Source organism: Rhipicephalus sanguineus, chromosome 2 (genome assembly GCF_013339695.2).
Source record: "Rhipicephalus sanguineus isolate Rsan-2018 chromosome 2, BIME_Rsan_1.4, whole genome shotgun sequence".
Taxonomy (NCBI): domain Eukaryota; kingdom Metazoa; phylum Arthropoda; class Arachnida; order Ixodida; family Ixodidae; genus Rhipicephalus; species Rhipicephalus sanguineus.
The window spans coordinates 75,494,611-75,515,494 of record NC_051177.1 but is presented as its reverse complement, the minus strand read 5'-3'; the positions used below and the strand labels follow the sequence as shown (position 1 = coordinate 75,515,494).

Genomic DNA, 20,884 nt, shown 5'->3' with positions numbered 1-20,884 from the left:
TGGTCGAGGTGTCCACTGAAAAGTGAAGCTTGGTAAATAAATGAGAAGGCTTGAAAATAGGGCTCAATAACACTATCACGTTCCACTCTTATAGGCGAAGCCCAAGTGTCCACCAACTTTTGTCTGCTGTACTCTTCCACACAATGTCTCCTGTGTTTAAAAGCATTTGTGACACATTTTTCCAAGGGGAGCTGTGATAGTATATGAATAAGCATTTAAAAGCATGGGCATAGTAGCACACATGCATTATCTTAATATTGTGTTAATAGAGCAGATAGTAAACATTAGCCATTCAGGCAACATAGTAGAGTAAGTAGCGTAGGCTTCACACAAAGTATGGACTTCAAAATTTCAGAATTTTATTAAATCTATTATCCGAATATACTCTGAATACTGAATTAAATACCCTGAATACACAATTTTAAGAATACACTTCAATTTTAAAAATTTTATTAATCTTCTAGCATGTACTTCATGTTTTGAGAATGCTTGCCGATGTGTTCCACCCTACTCTTATTCTTCTAGTTACTTCAGTCTCATGACTCAGCTCCGCGGTCACTACCTGTCCTAAGTAGATGTATTCCTCTACAACTTCCACTGCCTCGCTACCTATCACACTATATTGAGGGATACTAGTTTACCACTATCCTTCAAGAGGAAGGTATGTAACAGCTGCATCTTCCCGGTACTTACCTACAGGGCAGAAACCTGGAGGCTTACAAGGAGGGTTCAAGTTAAATTGAGGACGACACAGCGAGTAATGGAAAGGAAAATGATAGGTGTAACCTTAAGCTGTATTCACACGACGGACGTATTCGCAGTTGGAGGCCGTGTATTGCATACTACATCACCATACGTCACCTGTTCCCGCTAAAGTCACTGGAATGGGAAAAGTACCACGACCGTCCAGCCTGCCTCCATATTTGGTCCAGCACGGCTGAAGCTGCAGCGGCACAGTGTTGATTTCACATGGAGTTAGGCTTGTTTTACGCATTGCATGCGTTTTTGCAGCCCCGAATGAAGGATACTGTTGTTCTCTGTCTGATTAGGAAAGAAATAGTGACAGTTTTCACTTGCCGGTACGTGCACGCATGCGTACTAACGCGAAAAAATGCGAACTGCGTGGCATTTACGTGCTCGGTTATCGGCATATGCGAAGCATTTTTTAGCGAACTTCTGCGGCTTCGAATCTATCTATCTATCGATCTAGCCACCTACGGCTCTGTGCTCTCTTGGCCGTTTCGTTAATGGGATGTATACTAAAATTGGTATGGCATAACATGACTGTATGATGAATATAAAATGACAGGTCACTACATGAAAATCACAACATGCAAGTCATGAACCGCATGATTTACACGCCACTGTCTTGGTGCTCTTGCACCCGCTTCTTTCACTTTATGTATACCACAATTGGTATGGCGTGACAGTAGTGTATGACGAACATAAGTGACTGGTCCTAACATGCAAATCATGACAAACATGTCATGTACAACATGATTTGCATGATATGGTCTCTGGGCACTCGTGACTGTTTAGTTGAATGGATATACGCCAAAATTGCTATGACGAGATATTTCTGTATGACGAAGATAAATGACAGATGGTAACATGAAAATCATGACTCGTATGTCATGTATGGCATGGCTTACAACGCTCATGGTGTGCTCGCGGCTGGTTCGCTAGCTTGAGATAGATACACAAAAATTGGTATTGTCACATGACTGCATGACAAACATAAATGACAGGTGGTAACATGAAAATGACACGCATGTCATGTACGGCATGATTTACATGCCACGCTCATGATGCACTTGTGGCCGGTTGGCTTGCTTGATATATACCAAAATTGGTATTGCATGAGGTGACTGTATGGCGAACATGAATGACAGGTGGTAACATGAAAATCGTGACTTGCATGCCATGTATGGCACGACTGATGCTACGCTCATGGTACGCTCGCGGCCATTTCGCTAGCTTGATATATACCAAGATACTGAGTGATGTGACTGTGTGACAAATGTGAATGACAGGTGGTAACATGAAAACACGACTGTTAACACGGGTGTTAAGGTCATCTTAGTTGAAACCAAGAAGAAGAAATGGACATGGGCTGGGCATGTAGCGCGCAGGCAAGGTAACCGCTGGTAATTCAGAGTAACAGACTGGATTTCAAGAGAAAGCAAAGGCGCGAGGAGGAGACAGAATGTTAAGTGCGCAGATGAGAAGAAGAAGCTTGCGGGTATAACATGGCCACTGCAAGCAAGGACCGGGTTGATTGGCGGAAGATGGGGCCTTTACTCTGCAGTGGCATAGTCAGGCTGATGATGATGATGATGTATACTTCATCTGGATTATAGTTTTATATGGTTTTACTATACATAATTTATATATTTTTGCATGGAAAATGATTTTCTTTTATGCTGACCCAGTAACTGCTTCCGAACACCCAACTAACTTCTTGCAGAATGTGTCACGTTAAAGGGTCTTTACTGCATTGGGACTGTGCTACCTTCACTTGCTGTTGTGGAGTTTAAGTGACCTAGCTAGCAGAGGAGCTGCATCCTTCTCATGTAGTTCTTTGCTCTGCCATATTTCTTACAGAGCGGATGAGCTGTACTACTTCCTGGAAAAGTGGGCGCCTTCGATCTATGGCGACGTGCATCGGGTGGACATGGCCAGTCGTGGATTCGAGCCATTGCCCGAGCCTGCAGACGAGGAGGAGACCGAGAGGCTCACTGCCTTAAGCCACATTGCGGGGACGATCAGCGGTGGTGAAGAAGGGCGCGACACTCCTGACATGAGCGGCAGCAGTAAGGGCCACCATGGCTCCAAAAAGGGCCACGGTGGCGCTCTGCGCTTCTTCAAGCTTTTTGACAGTGGCACGGCACCACCCGAAGCCGCTGCAGTCTCCCTTGCTGACTGGGAGGCAAGTGTCATTCTACATGTTTGAAGTTGCAGTGCAGAAGTGGGTTGAAGTTGGTCATTTTGTATGTTACTGAAATGGGAAGTACGAGTGTCCAGGTCAGGCATAAGTAGAGAGCAAAAGTGCAGCCAAAGGAGGGGGGTTGGGGGGGTGAAAGTTAGGTGCTAGAATGCCCTGGCTTTTTTTTTTTTACTAACAACATGTCCCATGCACCTTGGAACCCAATTAGTGTACAGTAGAACCCCGCTGTTACGTTCCTCACTGCTGCGTTTTCCCGGCTGTTACGTCGTTTTCCGCCGGTCCCGGCATAGCTCCCATAGGATACAATGTATCGGGAACCCCGCTGTTACGTCGTAACTGTCGGACCGTTCCCGTATGATACGTCACGAAGTGCGCTCAGAGCCGACCGAGTCACTACCAAAGAGAGCGGCCATGGTGCATTTTCACGCACCTTGGCCTCGTTTGACCGTAATATTAGCCGCATGAGAGGCGCAAGCAACAGAATCTTTCAATTGATGCAAACAAAAGCATGGCCTTCGAGATTCAAATTGCAAAGATGGCGTCTATGACGTAACTACTCGCGAAAGCAAGGCCTTCAAGATTGGCATTTACTATTGACAAAAGCATAGCCTTTGAGATTTGTATTGCACAAACATGGCGTGTATGACGTAATTGCTTGCGAAAGCAGGCCTTCGAGATTGGCATTCACTTCTGCCATCGCGTTGGCGTAGACTCATCATCATAGTTATTTGTCGGAGAACGGGAGGAGTTCGAGCTGGTTGGAGCTCGCATGGTCGTGCGTGCGGTTCGCGGTCGGACTCGCCGCGCTGGTCGTGATTGCGTGTGCTTAGTTCTTTCATGCCTACAGCTGTTGGTGTTAAAAAATCACATACGTTGATTACATTTCTGTGGATGAGGCCGTCCTTAGCTCCGCGTTTCTATCCATCGACTAGATCGTGGCTGAGCGCGCCAATTTTTGTGCTGCTCGTAAGAATTGAAATAAAATTCTGTACCACTAAATATTTTGCCGTTTTTCCTGTTTTTCGTCTCTTACGTTTCCCGTCTCTTACGTTTATTTCCTACGGTCCCTTCAAAAACGTATCAGCGGGGTTCTACTGTATTAGAGTGTAAACACCGAAATCTTCTATGCAGATGTCGAGAACTCCTGCCAAGACGTATAAAACCTCCATGTAATTACGTGGATTACTATCACGTGACAACAACATAACGTAGAGTACCAAAGCAAACAGATGTGCCGCATGTTACATTTAACACGTGTCTGCTTCGCTGCACCAGTTCTATTGAAATGCTCAGCTGTGTCTCCCGACAACGAGACCATGTCGTCTTTGCTATCGTTGTCAGATGAATCCAACCATGAGCGTCTGCCCAGATGTGAGCAAGTGGAGGTGGAAAGTCATTTCGTTTTTGATCGCTTTGCATCGGGCACTGCAGTGTTCTCACACTACACGTGGTCGCGGTGGTTCACTGATTATATTCCCTCAATAACGTCATTATATTTCAATCAATCGATCAATCATGTTTTATTTTTCGTCCTTCGTTTACACGATAAAACTGAAAAAAGGTGGCAAGAGAAAAGCTGCTTCGTCGCAGCTTGACAGAGCTCCTGCCACCCGTACATAGGCAACATACAGCGAATACATAAGCAAAAAATGAATACAGAATAAAGTATTTATCTTCTATTTACACTTCAACGGCCTCACAGAACGTCTGTGTAACACAATATAAAATAAAGGAATAAATACAAACAATACGAACAATAAATACGAACAGTGATGAAACTACATCGCGACATGTATTTACTGATTACTCTAAGTTCTAGTACACCATTTTGTCATAATACCATTGGTGATAATCATAGTATAATTGGATGAAGAAATTTATTTAAGGTGCAGAGTTTTTTTTTTTTTTTTTTAGGCCACGCAGAGATCCAGTATTTCTTGTTTTGTTAGTGATAATATATCTATGTCTCGTGCATAGTATCTCTATTATCGCACCTTTTGCTGCTCTCTTCTGACGTTTTGCTGATGGCTATCACTACAAGAGAGGAAAAGGAGCCACGCTTCATTTGTGAGCTTTATTCATATAAGTCAGCTTGAAGTCACCTGTTCTTTGTCAAAATTCATCACAGCACTTTTTGCAAGTACATAAAGCTCATGCTGTTGTCAGTTTCGCTTCGGGTTACCATCCAGTTTTGGTGTTTACACTCCATTAAGAATACTAGAAACAATCTCCTTATCTTTCTCTCTCATTTGTTAAATTTTTTTGTATTGTTCTTTACAGGTGGTGTCTATGAGTGAAACACGCAGGGAGTCTGCAATAGACCTGACTGACCTACCCTTGCCCGAGTTGCTCGATTCCACGGAAATATTTACCGAGGAGCACCGTCGGGAGGTTTGTAGAGAATCTTATACCCATGCCAAGCTTTCAAGTAAAGTGCACTTACGGGGAGCACGCTTCAGAAGCCTGAGTGACACTTTAGGTACGTGGTGTTAAACGAAACGGAGCACACTTGTAGCAAAGAAAAAATGATGACAGACTGCGAGCGCGTTTTTCGATGATGCACATGAAAAAGAAAAAAACATTCAGAAGCATCATTGCTTTACGTTGAATTATACATAAAAACAGTTGTATTTTTCTCACCAAGAAATGCAGCTGTCTTTTATACAGGCATTTCAAGTCAGTACTGGCCGGGACGCAGCAAAGTGCACTTACAGAACGCACTCTGACCGGAGAATACTCTTATGCGAGTAACACTCCGCTTGCATCGTTTAGATTTGTTAAAGTGCACTTTAGCTGAAGTGTACTCCCCGTAAGTACACTTAACTTGCCTGCTTGACACAGGTATTACTTAAGCTATCTGAGAGTTGCACATGCATTGCTGTGTACAGCACACTTGATGTTTAAAAAATCAATACCGTATAATGTAGAGTAACTGCCGCACCCCCCTTTTCCGGACTAATTGAGAAAAAGGTTATTCATGCAATAGCTGCACTCTCCTTTTCAAACAGCTGCTAAACACAGCTGCGTCGTCATGCTTGCATTGCAACCACCTGTGATCTTTAGCACAAAGTGTTTTTAAGGTGAAAGCCTTAGATGCCTCATCAAATGCGGAGATTGACCTTTGGCAGCGTCAACACGAGCGATGAAAAAAAAAACATGGTTGATCCCTCAGTTACAGTAAAAGCTCGTTAATTCACACCTCATTAATTCGAAATTTTGGATAATTCGAAATGGTCGCTGCAGTCCGGTCCGCAGTGCATAGGAGACCATGTGTAAAACGATTCGTTAATTAAAACAGAAATTGCCGCCTCTACGGATAATTCGAAGCGCGCGCCGCCGAGCGTCATCATCGTCAAACACTAGTGGAAGCTTTTACGGCCGAACGATAGGTGGCACGACCGGTTTTTTCGAGCTTCAAGTGGCCTCCGAGCAAAGGGCGAGCAAAGTATGGCCTCCGAAATCCAGGGAGCAATTTTTTTTTTTCCGTAGCCCTCCCGCTATCTCAGCGCCTGGCGCCACTTGTATACGCGGGACCCGCGGGACGCTGAGGAGTTGGCGGAGTAGTCCTAGCAGTCCTAGGCCGCACCCGGCAGCGTCACTTTGTTCCTCGAGCACGTTGTTTGTTCATGCCGTCAAGCCGTCTTATTCCGCATCGAAGTTGCAAGATGCCGCGGGGAAACTACTGCGCGAAGACTGTCAAGGAGAAGGTGGAGATTTTGCGAGAGGTTTACCAAGAGAACTCGAGCAAATACGAAATTGCGAGGAAGCACGGCATACCTCCGAGCACGTTGTCAACTTACATACGCAACAGGACGGCCATTGAAAACGCCTATGAAGCCGAGGATTTTGGCGCCAGTCGAAAAAGGCTAAGGACAGCGAAGTTCCCGGAACTGGAGTCGGCTTTGATTATCTGGGTTAAAGAAATGAGAGCCCAGAGTATCGCATTGAGCGGCCCTATCATCATGGCCAAGGCAGCCGATTTCGCCCTGCGCTTGGACATTGAAGACTTTGTCGCCTCTGAGGGATGGTTTCATCGTTTCAGGGAGCGGCACAATCTCGTATTCCGCACGTTATCCGGCGAGGCAAAGGAAGTGGACGCCGAAACATGCGCTACTTGGAGAAGCGACACCCTGCAGCAGTACTTGGAGAGCTACTCACCACAGGATGTGTTTAACGCTGACGAGACAGCGTTATTTTTCAAGTTGCAGCCAGACAAGATGATCACCTACAAGGGAGACAGCTGTGTTGGCGGCAAGCGCAGCAAAGAGCGTGTCACTGTTCTGGTCGCCGCAAATATGACCGGTACGGAAAAGGTCCCCCTTTTTGTGATTGGCAAAGCACTCAAGCCACGGTGCTTCAAAAACATTCGGTCACTGCCGACGGAGTACGCCGCAAACAAGAAAGCCTGGATGACAGGTGACCTATTCAGGAAGTGGCTACTGAAATTCGACAGGCGAATGGAACTGGGTGGCAGACGCGTTCTTCTTGTCGTCGACAACTGTTCGGCGCACAAAGTCGATGTTGAGCTGAGAGCAACAAAGTTAGTGTTCCTTCCAGCAAATACGACTGCGGCCCTACAGCCAATGGACCAGGGTGTGATAAGGAACATCAAGTGCTTTTATAGGCGTCACATGCTGGAGAGAATGATTTTGTGCGCGGGCGACAGGAAGGACTTCGGCATTACGCTGCTCACTGCCATGCACATGTTGGTGCGCGCATGGGAACAGGTGACCGCGACCACAATCGCAAACTGTTTCCGCCACAGTGGATTTGCAGCTGGAAGTGCGCAGGATAGTTGTGACGTCGACGTGGACGGGGCTGAGGAGCTCATGCCAGTGGCATTGCGCGACACTTTTCGGGGCGTACGTTTTGCCGATTATGTTGAAGTTGACACCGGTGCATCGGTGTGTGGTGCCCTGACTGATGAGGACATTATCGCTCAAGTAGCCGGTGCGCAGCCTGTTGCTGAAAAGCCAGAAGGTGAGGAAGACGAAGATGACGAAGCGCCTGTGCGCCCGTCAGCTTCTGCGGTGATGGAGGCACTTAATGTGGCGCGTCCGCGCGCTGGAACAGAGAGCCGCAGCTGTGGCATTCAGAGAAAAGAAGCAGATGGTCATCACTGACTTTTTTGACCAATAAATATTTTTCGTGCCCCCACCCCCGAAATCCACCCATTTTTGCTCGCTTTCATTATTTCGAATTTTGTTTAATTCGAAATTGCTCAGCATTCCCGTGGAATTCGAATTAACGAGCTTTTACTGTAGGAATTGGTATAACACGATAGTGAACCATGTCTTCTCAGGAGTAGTAGATTGTTTATTGTACATTGATGCATGAAATCTTGCACAATTTTTATTGGTGTTTGGCAGCTGTAGCACCGCTGCACGTGGATGCACCCACGTTGATGCCTAGTGGCACATCTCCATCTCGACGACTAACGTTCATGATCCCCTCCGCAGTCAAGCACGTGAGCTTTAACGAATGCAGTGGATGGCGAAAGAAGGTTCATCAGACAGTTTCGCTGTAAAATGCCTTGTAAACAGCGGGGAACTCGACAGAGGAGGCTACTTCGCTCGTCTTCGTGCAGTTTTATACCCTTGTCACACGGGTAGTCTAACCACAGTTAAGTACGACAGCCGTTAAGCCTAACGGCTGTTGTACCTTGTCACACGACAACCCTGAACATATGAAGAATATCATATGTTCAGCATCAACCCTGAATATAAAACATTCTCACAGGATAAAACAATAGGAAAATTATTGTTTAAAAAACTAGAAAGTTAATACTTAACCATTTTTGAACAAACAGTCATCTACCTATGTTCAAATAAAACGTGCAATATGTAACAGTGAAACGAATTGTCGCGGACAGTTTTTCCTTCGGAGATCCGAGCACTGGGAAGAGCCACGTGTGTAGCATACGGCCCCCGGGTCCGTGGCCTTGAAACACTGAAAGGGCGTCTCACTGAATGGGCCGTAAAACGGGGAGACAATTCCACACGTGTCGGTGGTTGTTTTGTGTGTGTGTGTGTGTGTGTGCGTGTTTGTGGTGCGAGGAGGAGAGCCCAGCGGAGTTGGCACGGAGCATCAGTCGCCAGCGAGCCACTTGAGCTGTGTGGACGTTTCTTTCTTGGTGTAGCAAATAAATCAGTTCGTTTTGTTTTTAAACACCGGCTCTGTACGTTTCACCTTTAGATGTCTCGCGACTTGATCTAACGATTCGTAGAGACACTACACGAATACCTGCGTTGGAACATCGACATTTCGCATCTGATTGTTTTATTTTTTCAATGCTGGAATTTTACAAGCACGAGAAAACTGTGAATATGTCTGTGCGACATATTCATAAGTGTTTTTTGGTGCAGCCATTTCTGTGGATTAGGTAGTGTGAGGTCGTCACATCAAACTTTTAATAATGTCAATTTTATTAGTAATTTATATGATTACGGTCTCTCTTATGCTGCTGTAGCAAAACGCTATTCGAGGAAACCAAAACGTGAGGTGAAGTTTCTGGTGTGTGGTTGAGATTGCAACCGCAGGGACCAAGTTGCATTAACTGCCTTTTAAATTTTTAATAACTTATTTTATTTACTTATACTGGAGTGGATACTGATTGCAGGAGAAAAAAAAATAATGCTGGAAGTTAGCACGAAGTTGCGCAAAGCTTGGTACAGCAGAGCTGGTTGAACCTCAGCTCGTCATGCTGCCGCATGGGAATCGCAACGCCGGCGGCGATTGGATCTAGCATGCTTGGCCAAAAAAGCGGTAGCCAAGAGACTGCGACAGGTGGATCCGGAATACGAGCAAAGCTTGCCACTCTGCATGTGTTCACTGATCCTGAGCCACGGTGTAAAAAACTGGCGGTTGCATTGGTGACTGCTCAGCCGTGGCTCTTCCTCGGTGCAGTGGAGGCTTGGCAATTTTTAGCACAGGCACGGCGCAGCAGGGGTTTCTTGTTAACGGACGTCTTGCTGCCAGCTTTAACAGCTTCGCCGTTAAAAAACAAACGCTGAGATTGTACAAAACAGATTGAAATGTGATATGGTTACACAACTACTCAACGAACTCTTCATCAGGAGAGTTCCAGGAGAACATGCAGATGAATAGTTTGGGTTGTTATGTCATGCAAGTTGTTCTGTACAGTGTGTTCATTGTGTTGCACACCTTGTTCGCAGACATGTTTGTGCACAAGTTCTACTACTCGCCATTTTTACAAAGGTAGTTTATGTTGGCTCATGTTTTTTGCCTGCAACAGCTGTGCAAGCACCTTCCAGCACGTGCGGAGAGTTATTCCTGGGCGCTCGTGTACAGTACGCTGAAACATGGCTTCAGCCTCAAGACTCTTTACCGTGAGATGCTCAAGATTGAATCGCCGATCCTGCTTGCGGTGTTGGACACTGAAGGCGCTGTAAGTCGGCTTCCCCCCATTTTTGTGATGTTGTATTAACAAGCTACTAAACTGTATTCTGTTTCGTTTTGTTGCGCAGGTTTTCGGTGTTCTGACATCGTGTTCCCTGAGGATGAGTGACTACTTCTATGGCACTGGAGAATCATTTCTTTTTACGTTCCACCCAGAGTTCAAGGTAAGTTTCCTACAAGGAGTGTCATATTTCCAGTTACCTTTTTTTTTTTTTTGTAACAAAGTGCTACTCACAAAAGTAGGCAGGTGACTTGTCATTGTTTTTGCTGACATTTAAGTTAAATAAGATTTATAGATAGCCTGCCATGCACAGCATGTCACATTACTCGTTATTTAATTTTCTAGCTAAAGCCAATTGTGGCTTAGTCATGGCCGAGTCACAATAATGTGTCTGCCACTGGCAAGCAGCTGCTTGTGGCAGTGTGAAGCAATAGAAAATGTCAGAAAGCACACTGTCATGCAGCTTTCATTGAAGGAGTGTTGAAAAGCATCATACATCACATTATTTGGGCACACAGAAATTAGCCAGCAGCAATTGCAAAGGGGTATTGGTCAACAGTAGGGATGGGCGAATAGTAAATTTGAGGTTCGAAGTGAATCCGAAGCGAATAGTGATTTGGTCGAATAATTTCAAATCGAATAGTTGGAATAGCACTCACCACGTATTAAAAAAAATTGAGCATTTCCTTCATGACCCTTGCACAATATTTTTAAGAAGTGGAACTAGGTATGAGTGAATGTCACTTTTTTGGATTGAAATGAAGTGGAAGAAACCTTGAATGGGGGGGGGGGGTATCAAAATTTGAATGGCAGTAGGGTGCGAGTTATAAGTGGTACAATACGTTACAAGTTAAAAATTACTATACTTAGCGCATATTAGCCCATATAACACGCTGTTAAATTTTTTAAAATATGTACACTTAACCTTGAAGTGTGGCTTCATGGCAGTGCAGATTTCCCCTGGCAGGGGGGTTTCACGGTACAGCAACCCGACGCTGCAGTGAAACCACCTTTACAGGGGGTTATGTGTGGTCAAACATACATATAATCGTTCATTTCAAATACTTCGAACTTTCGAATAATATAAATTCGTATCGAAGCGAATTCGAATACTTTAATATTCGTTCGAATATTCGAAACGTCCTAATATTCGCCCATCCCTAGTGAACAGCTATGCATAGCTTCAGCTCAGAAGGTCAACAAGGCAAGTCAGCACACGTAAATTTTCATGATTCTAAATTAGTATTGGTTAATTTATTAGAATTAATATTGATTTTTAGACTACCAGTATAGTGTGAAAAAAGACTATTGACAGCATTGTTATAGTCCAACTGACTATGCTATTGATAGTCATGCAATTCTTGGTTAGCAATATATTACCAGAAATTCTACTATAGTTGACCATCAGTAAGCTAGTTCACACTTCAGGACAGGGGAGGTGTGGCCAAGCATTAAGTGCATTACGTGATTTTGCACTATCGATTGTAGTTACCGTAATGCAATGTCACTGATGCTATTGATAGTTTTTGTGCTATTGATATCTAAGTTTTGACTCGAATACAGTTGATTGTTTTGTGTCATTGCTAAATGCACCCACGTGTCATTCAGTGGTTCGTGGGTCAGACGGAGGGCTTATGTACCTGTGTTCTTGCACTTCTGATGAAAATTCCTTAGTTTTGATGAAGTTGTTCAGTTATTCTCTCATATTTCTAACGTTGATTTACTTGTCTTGCTGTGTGATTTGTGCAGCTGTACAAATGGACCGGTGAAAATGGCTACTTCATCAAGGGCAATGCTGATTCCCTAGCTTTCGGTGCTGGAGAGTGAGTACTCCTCTATTTTCTGTCTTGGCTACGTTCTTACACAGTGTGTTCAGCTGTTGACCGCAAGGATGCAGGCTTGATTGAAAGCTGCACTTTATTGTGAGTGGTGTATGCGAAGGCACACCTGTGTCGATATTTCATGTTAAAAAACATTGTATGGCTCAAGTTGATGCGACGCAGCACCTCCAAATGCACAAGCTTAAAATTTGTGCATAGCGAAGTCTACCACGGCAAATCTACAGCCCTCAGCTTATCACTAATGATTTTACACAATGTTCTGTTGGTTGTTTGCTGGGAAACGTAGTACAGTAATTAATGTACAAACTGTTTGTTCTGGTGTAAAAAGGTACTTGCTATGGCGTCGGCCTTGTAAATGCTATGGCGTCAGCCTCAGTGCAATTATTGTTTGCAAGACTGACATGTTGTCATTTCTTATATTTTAAATACATAATTATTTCTTTGCCGACACAGCAAGAAATTTGTCCATTCATTCATCCCTCTGTCACGTAAGACGAATTGTTATAAAGATATAAAAAATAAGTTCTCTTGGTGGTGTTGGGTTCAAACCCAGACCTCGACACTCCAAAGGTTAGTGTCTCAACCGTTGGGCTAAAGAACCATGCTTGCAGATTGTGAATATATCTGAACCATATAAATGCGTTTCTCTTGTGCCGCAAAACAATGGTAAAAGGAGGGCACTTCTATGAAGGTCCCTTTTAATTTCACAGTGCTTGACTAGAAACCCTCTCTGGGACAAGACTAAAAGCCAACATGGAAGTCTTTGAACTTGGATGGCCCAACAATTTGACCAGAAACAAAGAAGAGTATCTTTTCTTTGTGTACCATTAAATTGTTGCGCTATCCAACTTCAAGTATGCTATACCAACATGCTCATTTCCATCCTTAGCAAGTTTCAACATGGAGATCTGTGCACATGAAGAGAATTTAGACCTTGTGAAAATTTAATGCCAAACTGTCGTTTTGGTTGTTGCAACTTAGTTTTAAGACATCAATAAGCAGCGTTCTCAGAGTACCTGAAACTAGAGCTGTGCAAATAGCAAAATTTTGGGTGCGAAGCGAATTCGAATAATACAGATTGAGTGCGAATCGAATCGAATAGTTTTCGAATAATTTTCGAATATTTCTCAAACATTTTTCGAATAATTCGAAGTGAAATTACAGAAAAAGTTGCAGAGAATTCCTAAGTATGTTCTTGTGAGATAGCAACATGAAAGTGTTTCTTTTCGCTAGGTTGGTGAAGCGCTGGTGGGGTCATATTTCATAGTTGTCTTTCTTATCAAGAATGAGGCAATGTAGAGGCCAAATTCTATTTATGTACATGATTTAGTGCAACCAAAGTGTTGCCGACAACACTTTACACGTGATAGGCAGAGATTCCATTTCCTCAGCCTCTCCTCCTCTTTCAACTTCTGTGGAAGCCCAACTGATGTGGCAGAGAAGGGTGTGCTCCCTTCAAGTCCGGAGTTCCAAATCTGCCTTGTAGACGTCGATGTATAAGAACATCTGAAATTTTGGATGCTAAAAAGCTTTGGCGTCCGATTTTTCGGACTTCCTGCCCAAATTTCAGGTCCAAAACAGCATTAATTGAGCCCCCAACTCTGCCACATCTTTCATCTCCATATTGGAACCAGCGTTTTCTTGAGTTAACACATCTGCGACCGTACCGGAGCTTGAAAGGCAGCTTTGCTGCAATACGGGGTTGTGATGAGGTGGAGCATATTGAAAATCTAGGGACCACTTCCAATCGGACTTCGTCTCTTGGCCAAGTTCGACCGTAACGGAGCTTGAAAGGCAGCTTTGCCGCAATACGAGAGTGTAATGAGGTGAAGCATATTGAAAATCTGAAGGGGTCACTTTCAATCGGACGTTGACTGCATTTGTTTTTGGGAAGTTCAAATAGTTTGAATAGTAAAATTTTAGTGCGAATCGAATTGAATAGCAAACACTATTAGAAAAATATTCGAATTTTCGAATATTCGCACACCCCTACCTGAAACACTATTCGTGCACAAACTGAATATTTTTTATGCCACCAGTAATTGCATGACCCATCTCCCGACTAAGTGTCCACACACACAAGCACGCACATGCACACAGCTGTACGATTTCTCCCACAACTACCAAGTTGGCATGTTGAGTCAAAATTAATCCACAGCCCTCCTGTGCAGCATCTATGATAGCCCCAGTACTGTTTAGGATGCCAATCACCATGAGTACAGTATAACCTCGTTACAACGGATCTGTTTACAACAGACATTTGGATACTACGTACCAATTTGCAGCGTTATGCCGACCTCCATATTTGTTCCATTGATTGAGTTTTGTTTACAACGGATTCTGGTGCAACGGACATTTGGATATAATTGACTAAAATGTCAAGCCAGCAAGGTGGTCAGGACTCCTTTACAGTGGACTTTTCTCCAACTTCAAACATCGCTTAGAATACTTTCGGGATGGGAACAGCGCGCCTCAGATGTCGACATACCGATTTAAGAACGAAGGCCGCCGATCTCCGGTCTGTCAATGATCAGTTATGCCTAGCTGTAGCGAGAAAAAATCGGCGCGCAGTGTGCAGGGCCGGATTAACAGTGCGGAGGGCCCGGTTCAAAAAAAAATAAGGGGGGCCCCTCCCCCCTCGCTCCGCCCCCTTTCTTTCCCGCTTTGTCATCTTCTCATGCTTGAGACTTGACGCTTTTATTGCGATAGCAATTATATGGACAGTCTCTGCTGGATTTTGCCGTCGCCGTCGCCGTCGCCGCCGTCATGCACCGTATATGTATAAGTATGTATATATATATAAAAGCCCCAAAGAAAAATAATTCAGAAAAATGCTTCCGAAGCGCGGAATCGAACCAGGGACCTCTTGTTCCGCAGCGAGCGGCGCTATCCACTACGCCACAAAACGCAGATCCTCCACGTAGCTAACGGCGAGCGTTATATACACACCCTTTAGCGCTGGACGGACTCGGAGACAGCAGGCGATAATAAGCGTTTCTTCATTACCAGCGAGATGGCGCTAGGAGCCCGACGGGGGCATTTAAAAGTCGTCGGCGAGCTCGCTCGCTTCTTCTTATTTTGCGCATGGGAGAAGCTTGCGCTTCCGCTGTCTGCTCGCGCGGTTTTCTCGTGGTGAGGGGAAGAGGAATGTTTCACGCTTTCACCGTGATGTCCGCACTCATGTTACGGAGCTTACGAAAGTCGCTCGATCTCAAGGGACGCCGCTAAACGAACAAACACAAGATGAGCGCGAACTATCAAGTGTCACAGCTCGACACTTGAAGCACGCTAGTTTCCTTCGCTGCTTCGGCCGCCTTTGCAACAGAAGCGATGTTCAAACTGAGAGTATCCATTGGCGAGCCTCACTTCGTATAGCATTAGTTCCTTGCTATCGCATTCATTGCTTCGCCCTTGCGGCGAAACTGTGACTTTTTTAGATTTAGCTGCAAAGAACACACGCCATATTTATTATAAGCCTCTCCGGAGTGTTAATATCACATGGGCGTTTTCTTTCTTGCGGAGCACGTGGAGAGATTGTCATTGTAATAATTAACCATATCAGGAGACGAAGACACATGGACAGCATTAAGACTTGTCTGGTTCGTTGGATCATACTGAAAGAAGACTAAACTGTGCGAGAAGTTTAGACGAAAAGAAGAAATGCATACGACACTTAGAAGTGCAGTCCAAGCACCGTGTTTGTTTCTTCCATGCCAGAGTATTTTCCAGCTATATTCCTCGCGTTGTCGTATGACTGGCCACGACAGTCTTGGAAGTTAACATCAAGATTTTCTGAGAGGTCGACCGTTCTCTTCGCGAGATCTTCCCCTTTGTGACTGGTTATGGGGGCAAAAATTCGAGAAAACGTTCTTCAGGCTCATCGTTAGCAACGTTGCGAACGACCACTGTAAGTTGATCCCTGTGACTCGAATCAGGTGTAGAATCAACTGAAAGAGAGAAGTACCGTATTTACTCGAATCTAACGCGCACCTTTTTTCCGGAAAAACGAGTCCAAAAATCGCATGCGCGTTAGAATCGAGTACCGAAAAAAAAAAAAAAAGAAACTCGGTTATCGTATTGCCATCGACATTTCAAAATGGTCGCCTCCTACGCGCCTTGGCCATTTCTGCCATTTTTTCAGTTCGTACGTGTGCCGAGGAGATTGTCATCCCGTTCTGCGTTCGCATCGACGGCATCGAAGTGCCGACTCCAAATACTCGACGAGTGTACCACGATGCCGCATTTAAAAGAATAGTTATTACATGTGCAGAGAGACGGACGGAAATCGGGCCGCATCGCGGTCGTTCGGATATAGTTCGGAGTTCCCGAAACGTGCGTGCGAGACTGGCGCAAACAGAAGCAGATTTTTTACAGCAAAGCTTCACGAAAAGGTCTCAGTGGACCAAAGCAGGGCCGGTTTCCCGAAATCGAAGAGTGTTGACAGCGACAAGGAGTTGTCCGACAGCGACGAGGACTGATCCATTACGCGACTCGTGTCGCCGCCGTAGTGGTGACAGTTTTAGCGGCAAGGCCCGCTTTTTGACTGTGTTTTACTTTTTTGAAACTTCAGTTCTTTAAAACCCAAATACTTGTTCTTCTGAATGTGCGAAGTTTGACTCCTACGAACTTTTTTTTGTTCTTTTCTCTCACGAAAAATGGGTGCGCGTTACAATCGATGTATTACTTTTTTTTTTTTTTTTGGTCGCGGAAAACGGGTGCGCGTTACAATCGAGGGCGCGGTAGAATCAAGTAAATACGGTACTTGGCACTCGCAACCGCGCAAGTGATTTTTTTTTTTCGGACTTCAGCTCCGAGGGCTTCTACAACCTCTTCCACAATGGTTGAGAGGAGAGGTAGGATATTTTTCCACGTCCAATGTTCCCAAAGTTCTTTATATGGGCGTCAAGGAAAGGATCAAACTTGGCGATCAGTTCAAGACAGCCAAGAAACTTGCCATTTTGAGGAGACCCGAGTAAATCATTGGATCCTCTGAGAGAGAGCCCTCGTTCTGCAAGGAACATTACCACTGCAACTACGCGGTGAAGAACGTTTCTCCAGTAAGTTTCCCGTTCCGAGCAGTGCTCTTCAAAGGAGGGAAAAACAGCGCGAATGTTTGGACGAACACAAAAGGAAGACAGACGACGACAGGCGCTGACTTACAACTTTTCTTTATTTCTGTGAAGAAGGCACATTTATATCATGTCAGTGTACACACACGTGACTGCCATTAATGTGCTAACATCCCTCTGACATCGACATCACCGCACGACCGCTCTTCAAAGGATCGAATGACCGACGTTCTGAAAGAACGTCGCTTGCAAGGTCAAGCACGCATTGTCTATGACATTCATTTTCCTCGTCTGTCTTTAACTTTGCATATGCCTTGTTCCATGAACTGAACCCATCTGCTTCCGAAAACTGGTCCTTTCTTGCTGACATCAGAGTACAGGGAAAGCAATATACAGATCCTTTGGAAAGGCTGTACAGCAGCCATTCGCGCAAGACTACTTCGCCGCTGGTGCGGTGAGCATAGAACATTTCTTGCTTGAAGTGGCTGTGGTAGCCCTTCGGTGCCGCGTCAGTTGGCTGAAAGTACCGCTTCGAGCGAGAGTAATCACCCTGCATGTTTCTAGCATTTTCACAGACATCCTGGGTTTGTGCCACCCAAAGGTTGACAGTGGATACGCGCAGAGGAAACCAGTCCGCGGGATCCATAGACATGCAAGGACGCTCATCGGGCAATGGCTGATCTGTCTCAGTCGGGCTGCTCGTCCCTGGAGAACTAGGCTTCATCGTAGTGTGCGATGAAGTTGGTTCCCCGACCATGCTCGTTGAGGCTGTTGACTTTGAAGCCGTTGAAGAGAGCGCCTCGCTTGCGCCTGCTTCGGAACAAGCAGTTTAGCTGAGCGCACGGTCTGCTGGGTCACCTTCACTGGTCTCACTGGTCGACGGATTACAGGCCGAGCTCTTATTGTCACTGGTAAAATAGCTAGAAAGCTTAGGCATTTTTCCTAAGGTGTCGCTCAGGTGTTTTTTTTCTCCGTTGCCAAATGGCGCTTTCAAGCGCCAGGGAACTCCTTTTTCCGTGGCATGGTACAGTAACAGAGCCTGCAAGCCAAGTTTAAAGTAACTTATTCAAAGTGTGCTTTTCTAGAAATAATTTTTACTAAGAGCGACAATGAAGGATACTCTCAAAACAAATTTATGAGTAACATTACGGTAGTTTAACAAGACAATGAAACGCTACCGAAGAAACCTGATATTGGCGACAAACTCACTGACGAGAGTTTATCGCGTAGTTTGGGTTTCTGCTGCTTCCTGTCTACCGATTACTCTCTGGACATGATCTGGATCTGTCTACAATATGAAGGAAGTGCACAGAATAAGACGATAAAGCCGGAATTGACTTCACAATAAGATCTCTGTATCATTATGGTTCACATATCTTCGCAACGGGTTGCATTCTCAAGCGTTCTGGTTCAGGTGAATATTACAGCGATGCTCGCTCATTCCAATGAATGGTCACCGACAGTCTCCAAAGGTGGCAAAAATAAAGCACAAAATGTCGAAGCTTGGCGAAATGGGCAGCTCTGAATAAGTTAGTAAGAAAAGCTCGTACTTGTTTATTCATAAAATTAGTTGATAATGACGGAGGCAACACAAGAGCAAATGCACCCACTTAGTCATTGCGTAATAATATATTCTCAGTAAAAGTATTCAAATGCTAATCCACTCAATATTATTTTAATATTCCCAAGGGTCTCGCAAAGATGTCGGTAGTGCCTCAATCTTTGCAAAGTAACGAAAATAGAAGCTCTGCAACTCTCGCACGAAACGTGCACACTGTACCTGTTAGCCATCTTAAAGTGACCAAGTGCCCAAATATAAGAAATGCGCTTGCAGTTGTTTCCAATACTCGCACGAATGTAAATTTTGAAGCTCTTACCTTTAAGGTCAGCATACCCGATTGTTCTGCAGTAACAGGAGAACTACGAGTACAAAGATCAGGGAAGACTCCAGAGCATGAAGGTTTCACTGGTCGTGTGCACACACAAAATTTTTTTAACCGAAGAATGCGTCATAAGAGCCTTGCTGCCTCGTGGATCGTTGAGCGCGGCAGCGGTGTTATGTCATCTCGAACAAGCTGCGCGCATCCGGTCGGCTCGGAGAAGCATCGTGTTCACCTGAGACGCCCGGTTCATGTGCGTTCAGACGGTTGCATGTGCTATGCAGGGCATTGCGTAAAAGAAGTTCAAAAGTGATGGTCGGTTGAAGACCCCCACCACAACGCTCAAGCAATTGCGGTGAGGGTCTGCTGGCGACCAGATAGTGGATATATGTTGTAGATATTTCCTGTGCACAACCTTTACCAAGTGATGGTCTCTTAAGTTTCCCTATATAACCACCAAGCAGGAATTAAGACAGGACGGCAATGCCAGAAGCGAAGAATCAAACCATTACTCCTTCGGAGTCCTTGCATAATGAGGAAGTTCCTTAACATACAAATATTTCGTGGTGCGTTGTTTACACTATAATGAAAGCATAATATAGCATACCTATGCGTCAGCTTCTTATCGGTTATTTTCATTCAGCGCATTAAACGATATTTCAAACAGGAACCACTCTCTATGCGCCTTCGCATTGCGTGTTGGACCGTAGCTGCTAAAATCCTCGTCAGGCTGCTCTGTGTGTCCATCCGCTGGATCAGCTCCTTCCCTCTACACGATGCATGGTCTTGGGCGAGTAAAAGGTTTTTACCACAGACTGCAGAACTGTGAACTGACTTCAAGATTATGCACGTTATGCAACGAACAACCTCTTAGAAGCTTGTATATTGATTATTGAAATAGATAATCTGTTTCTATCAGGGGAATTCAGCAGGAGGGTTAAACTTTTTCGAACAAAACAACGAAGTCGGCCATTTTTTTCTGGCCCTTGGGGGGGCCCCCTACAACCGGAGGGCCCGGTTCATTTGAACCCTTTGAACCCTGGATAATCCGCCCCTGGCAGTGTGCTTGTTGTTGCGTTTTGGGACGCTGATGCGCGAAATTGCTAGCCGCTGCCACCACTTCTCCGAGCAGTCGCTGCATGGCGAGCTTGGCCGGGGTCCGCCGCCGATGCGCAAAATGCTTATCCGCGGTTCTGAGGAGCCAGCGGGCGATGTGATTCGTTGCTTGCAACGAAGGACACTGCGACTCCTTCGCTTTCGCATGTCCCCTAGCGTGGTGTTCTTGCCCGCAAAGTTCGCATTCATCTCATACGTGGGCGCTGTGAGCGTAGTTAGGCCTAGCCACGACTTCGAGCAGAAAGCTCGGCTGCAATGTGCATGGCCGCAGTGCCCCATGTTTCAAAGTACGTCATGCTCGATCGCGAGTACAAAGATTTGTCCCACGGTGAACATCGTCATAAGCTCCGAAGTGCTTATGACGATGTAGAGCAGAACCTCTAACAGCGGGTCCAATGAGTCAACGCTATTACAGTCGCAGGTCTGCGATGTTCGCGACGAGTGCGGCGCGCTGTCGCAATCTGATGATTGAGCTTCCGCTTGCAGCTGCCAAACTAAAGCGTAATGCTATTCTAAATTATCGTCGACCTGTGAACACAGAATGAGTGCGAACGCATCACTAAGCAGCGCAATTTTCGACAGCCATGACCTCGCGACGCACAAGCAGCAGA

The 20,884-nt window shown here is 45.2% G+C and overlaps 2 protein-coding genes across 2 annotated transcripts in view; both read left to right on the top strand.

The window, feature by feature from the left end:
* LOC119383183 (oxidation resistance protein 1) overlaps positions 1 to 20,884 on the top strand; it is a 101,104-nt gene that overhangs the window by 38,369 nt on the left and 41,851 nt on the right. The gene's annotated exons all lie outside the window — the stretch shown is intronic.
* LOC119383182 (oxidation resistance protein 1-like) overlaps positions 1 to 20,884 on the top strand; it is a 31,683-nt gene that overhangs the window by 7,609 nt on the left and 3,190 nt on the right. The window contains 5 exon segments of the mRNA XM_037651217.2: positions 2,605 to 2,929; positions 5,228 to 5,338; positions 10,203 to 10,355; positions 10,435 to 10,530; positions 12,117 to 12,190. Coding sequence (XP_037507145.2) covers positions 2,605 to 2,929; positions 5,228 to 5,338; positions 10,203 to 10,355; positions 10,435 to 10,530; positions 12,117 to 12,190 — 759 coding nt within the window.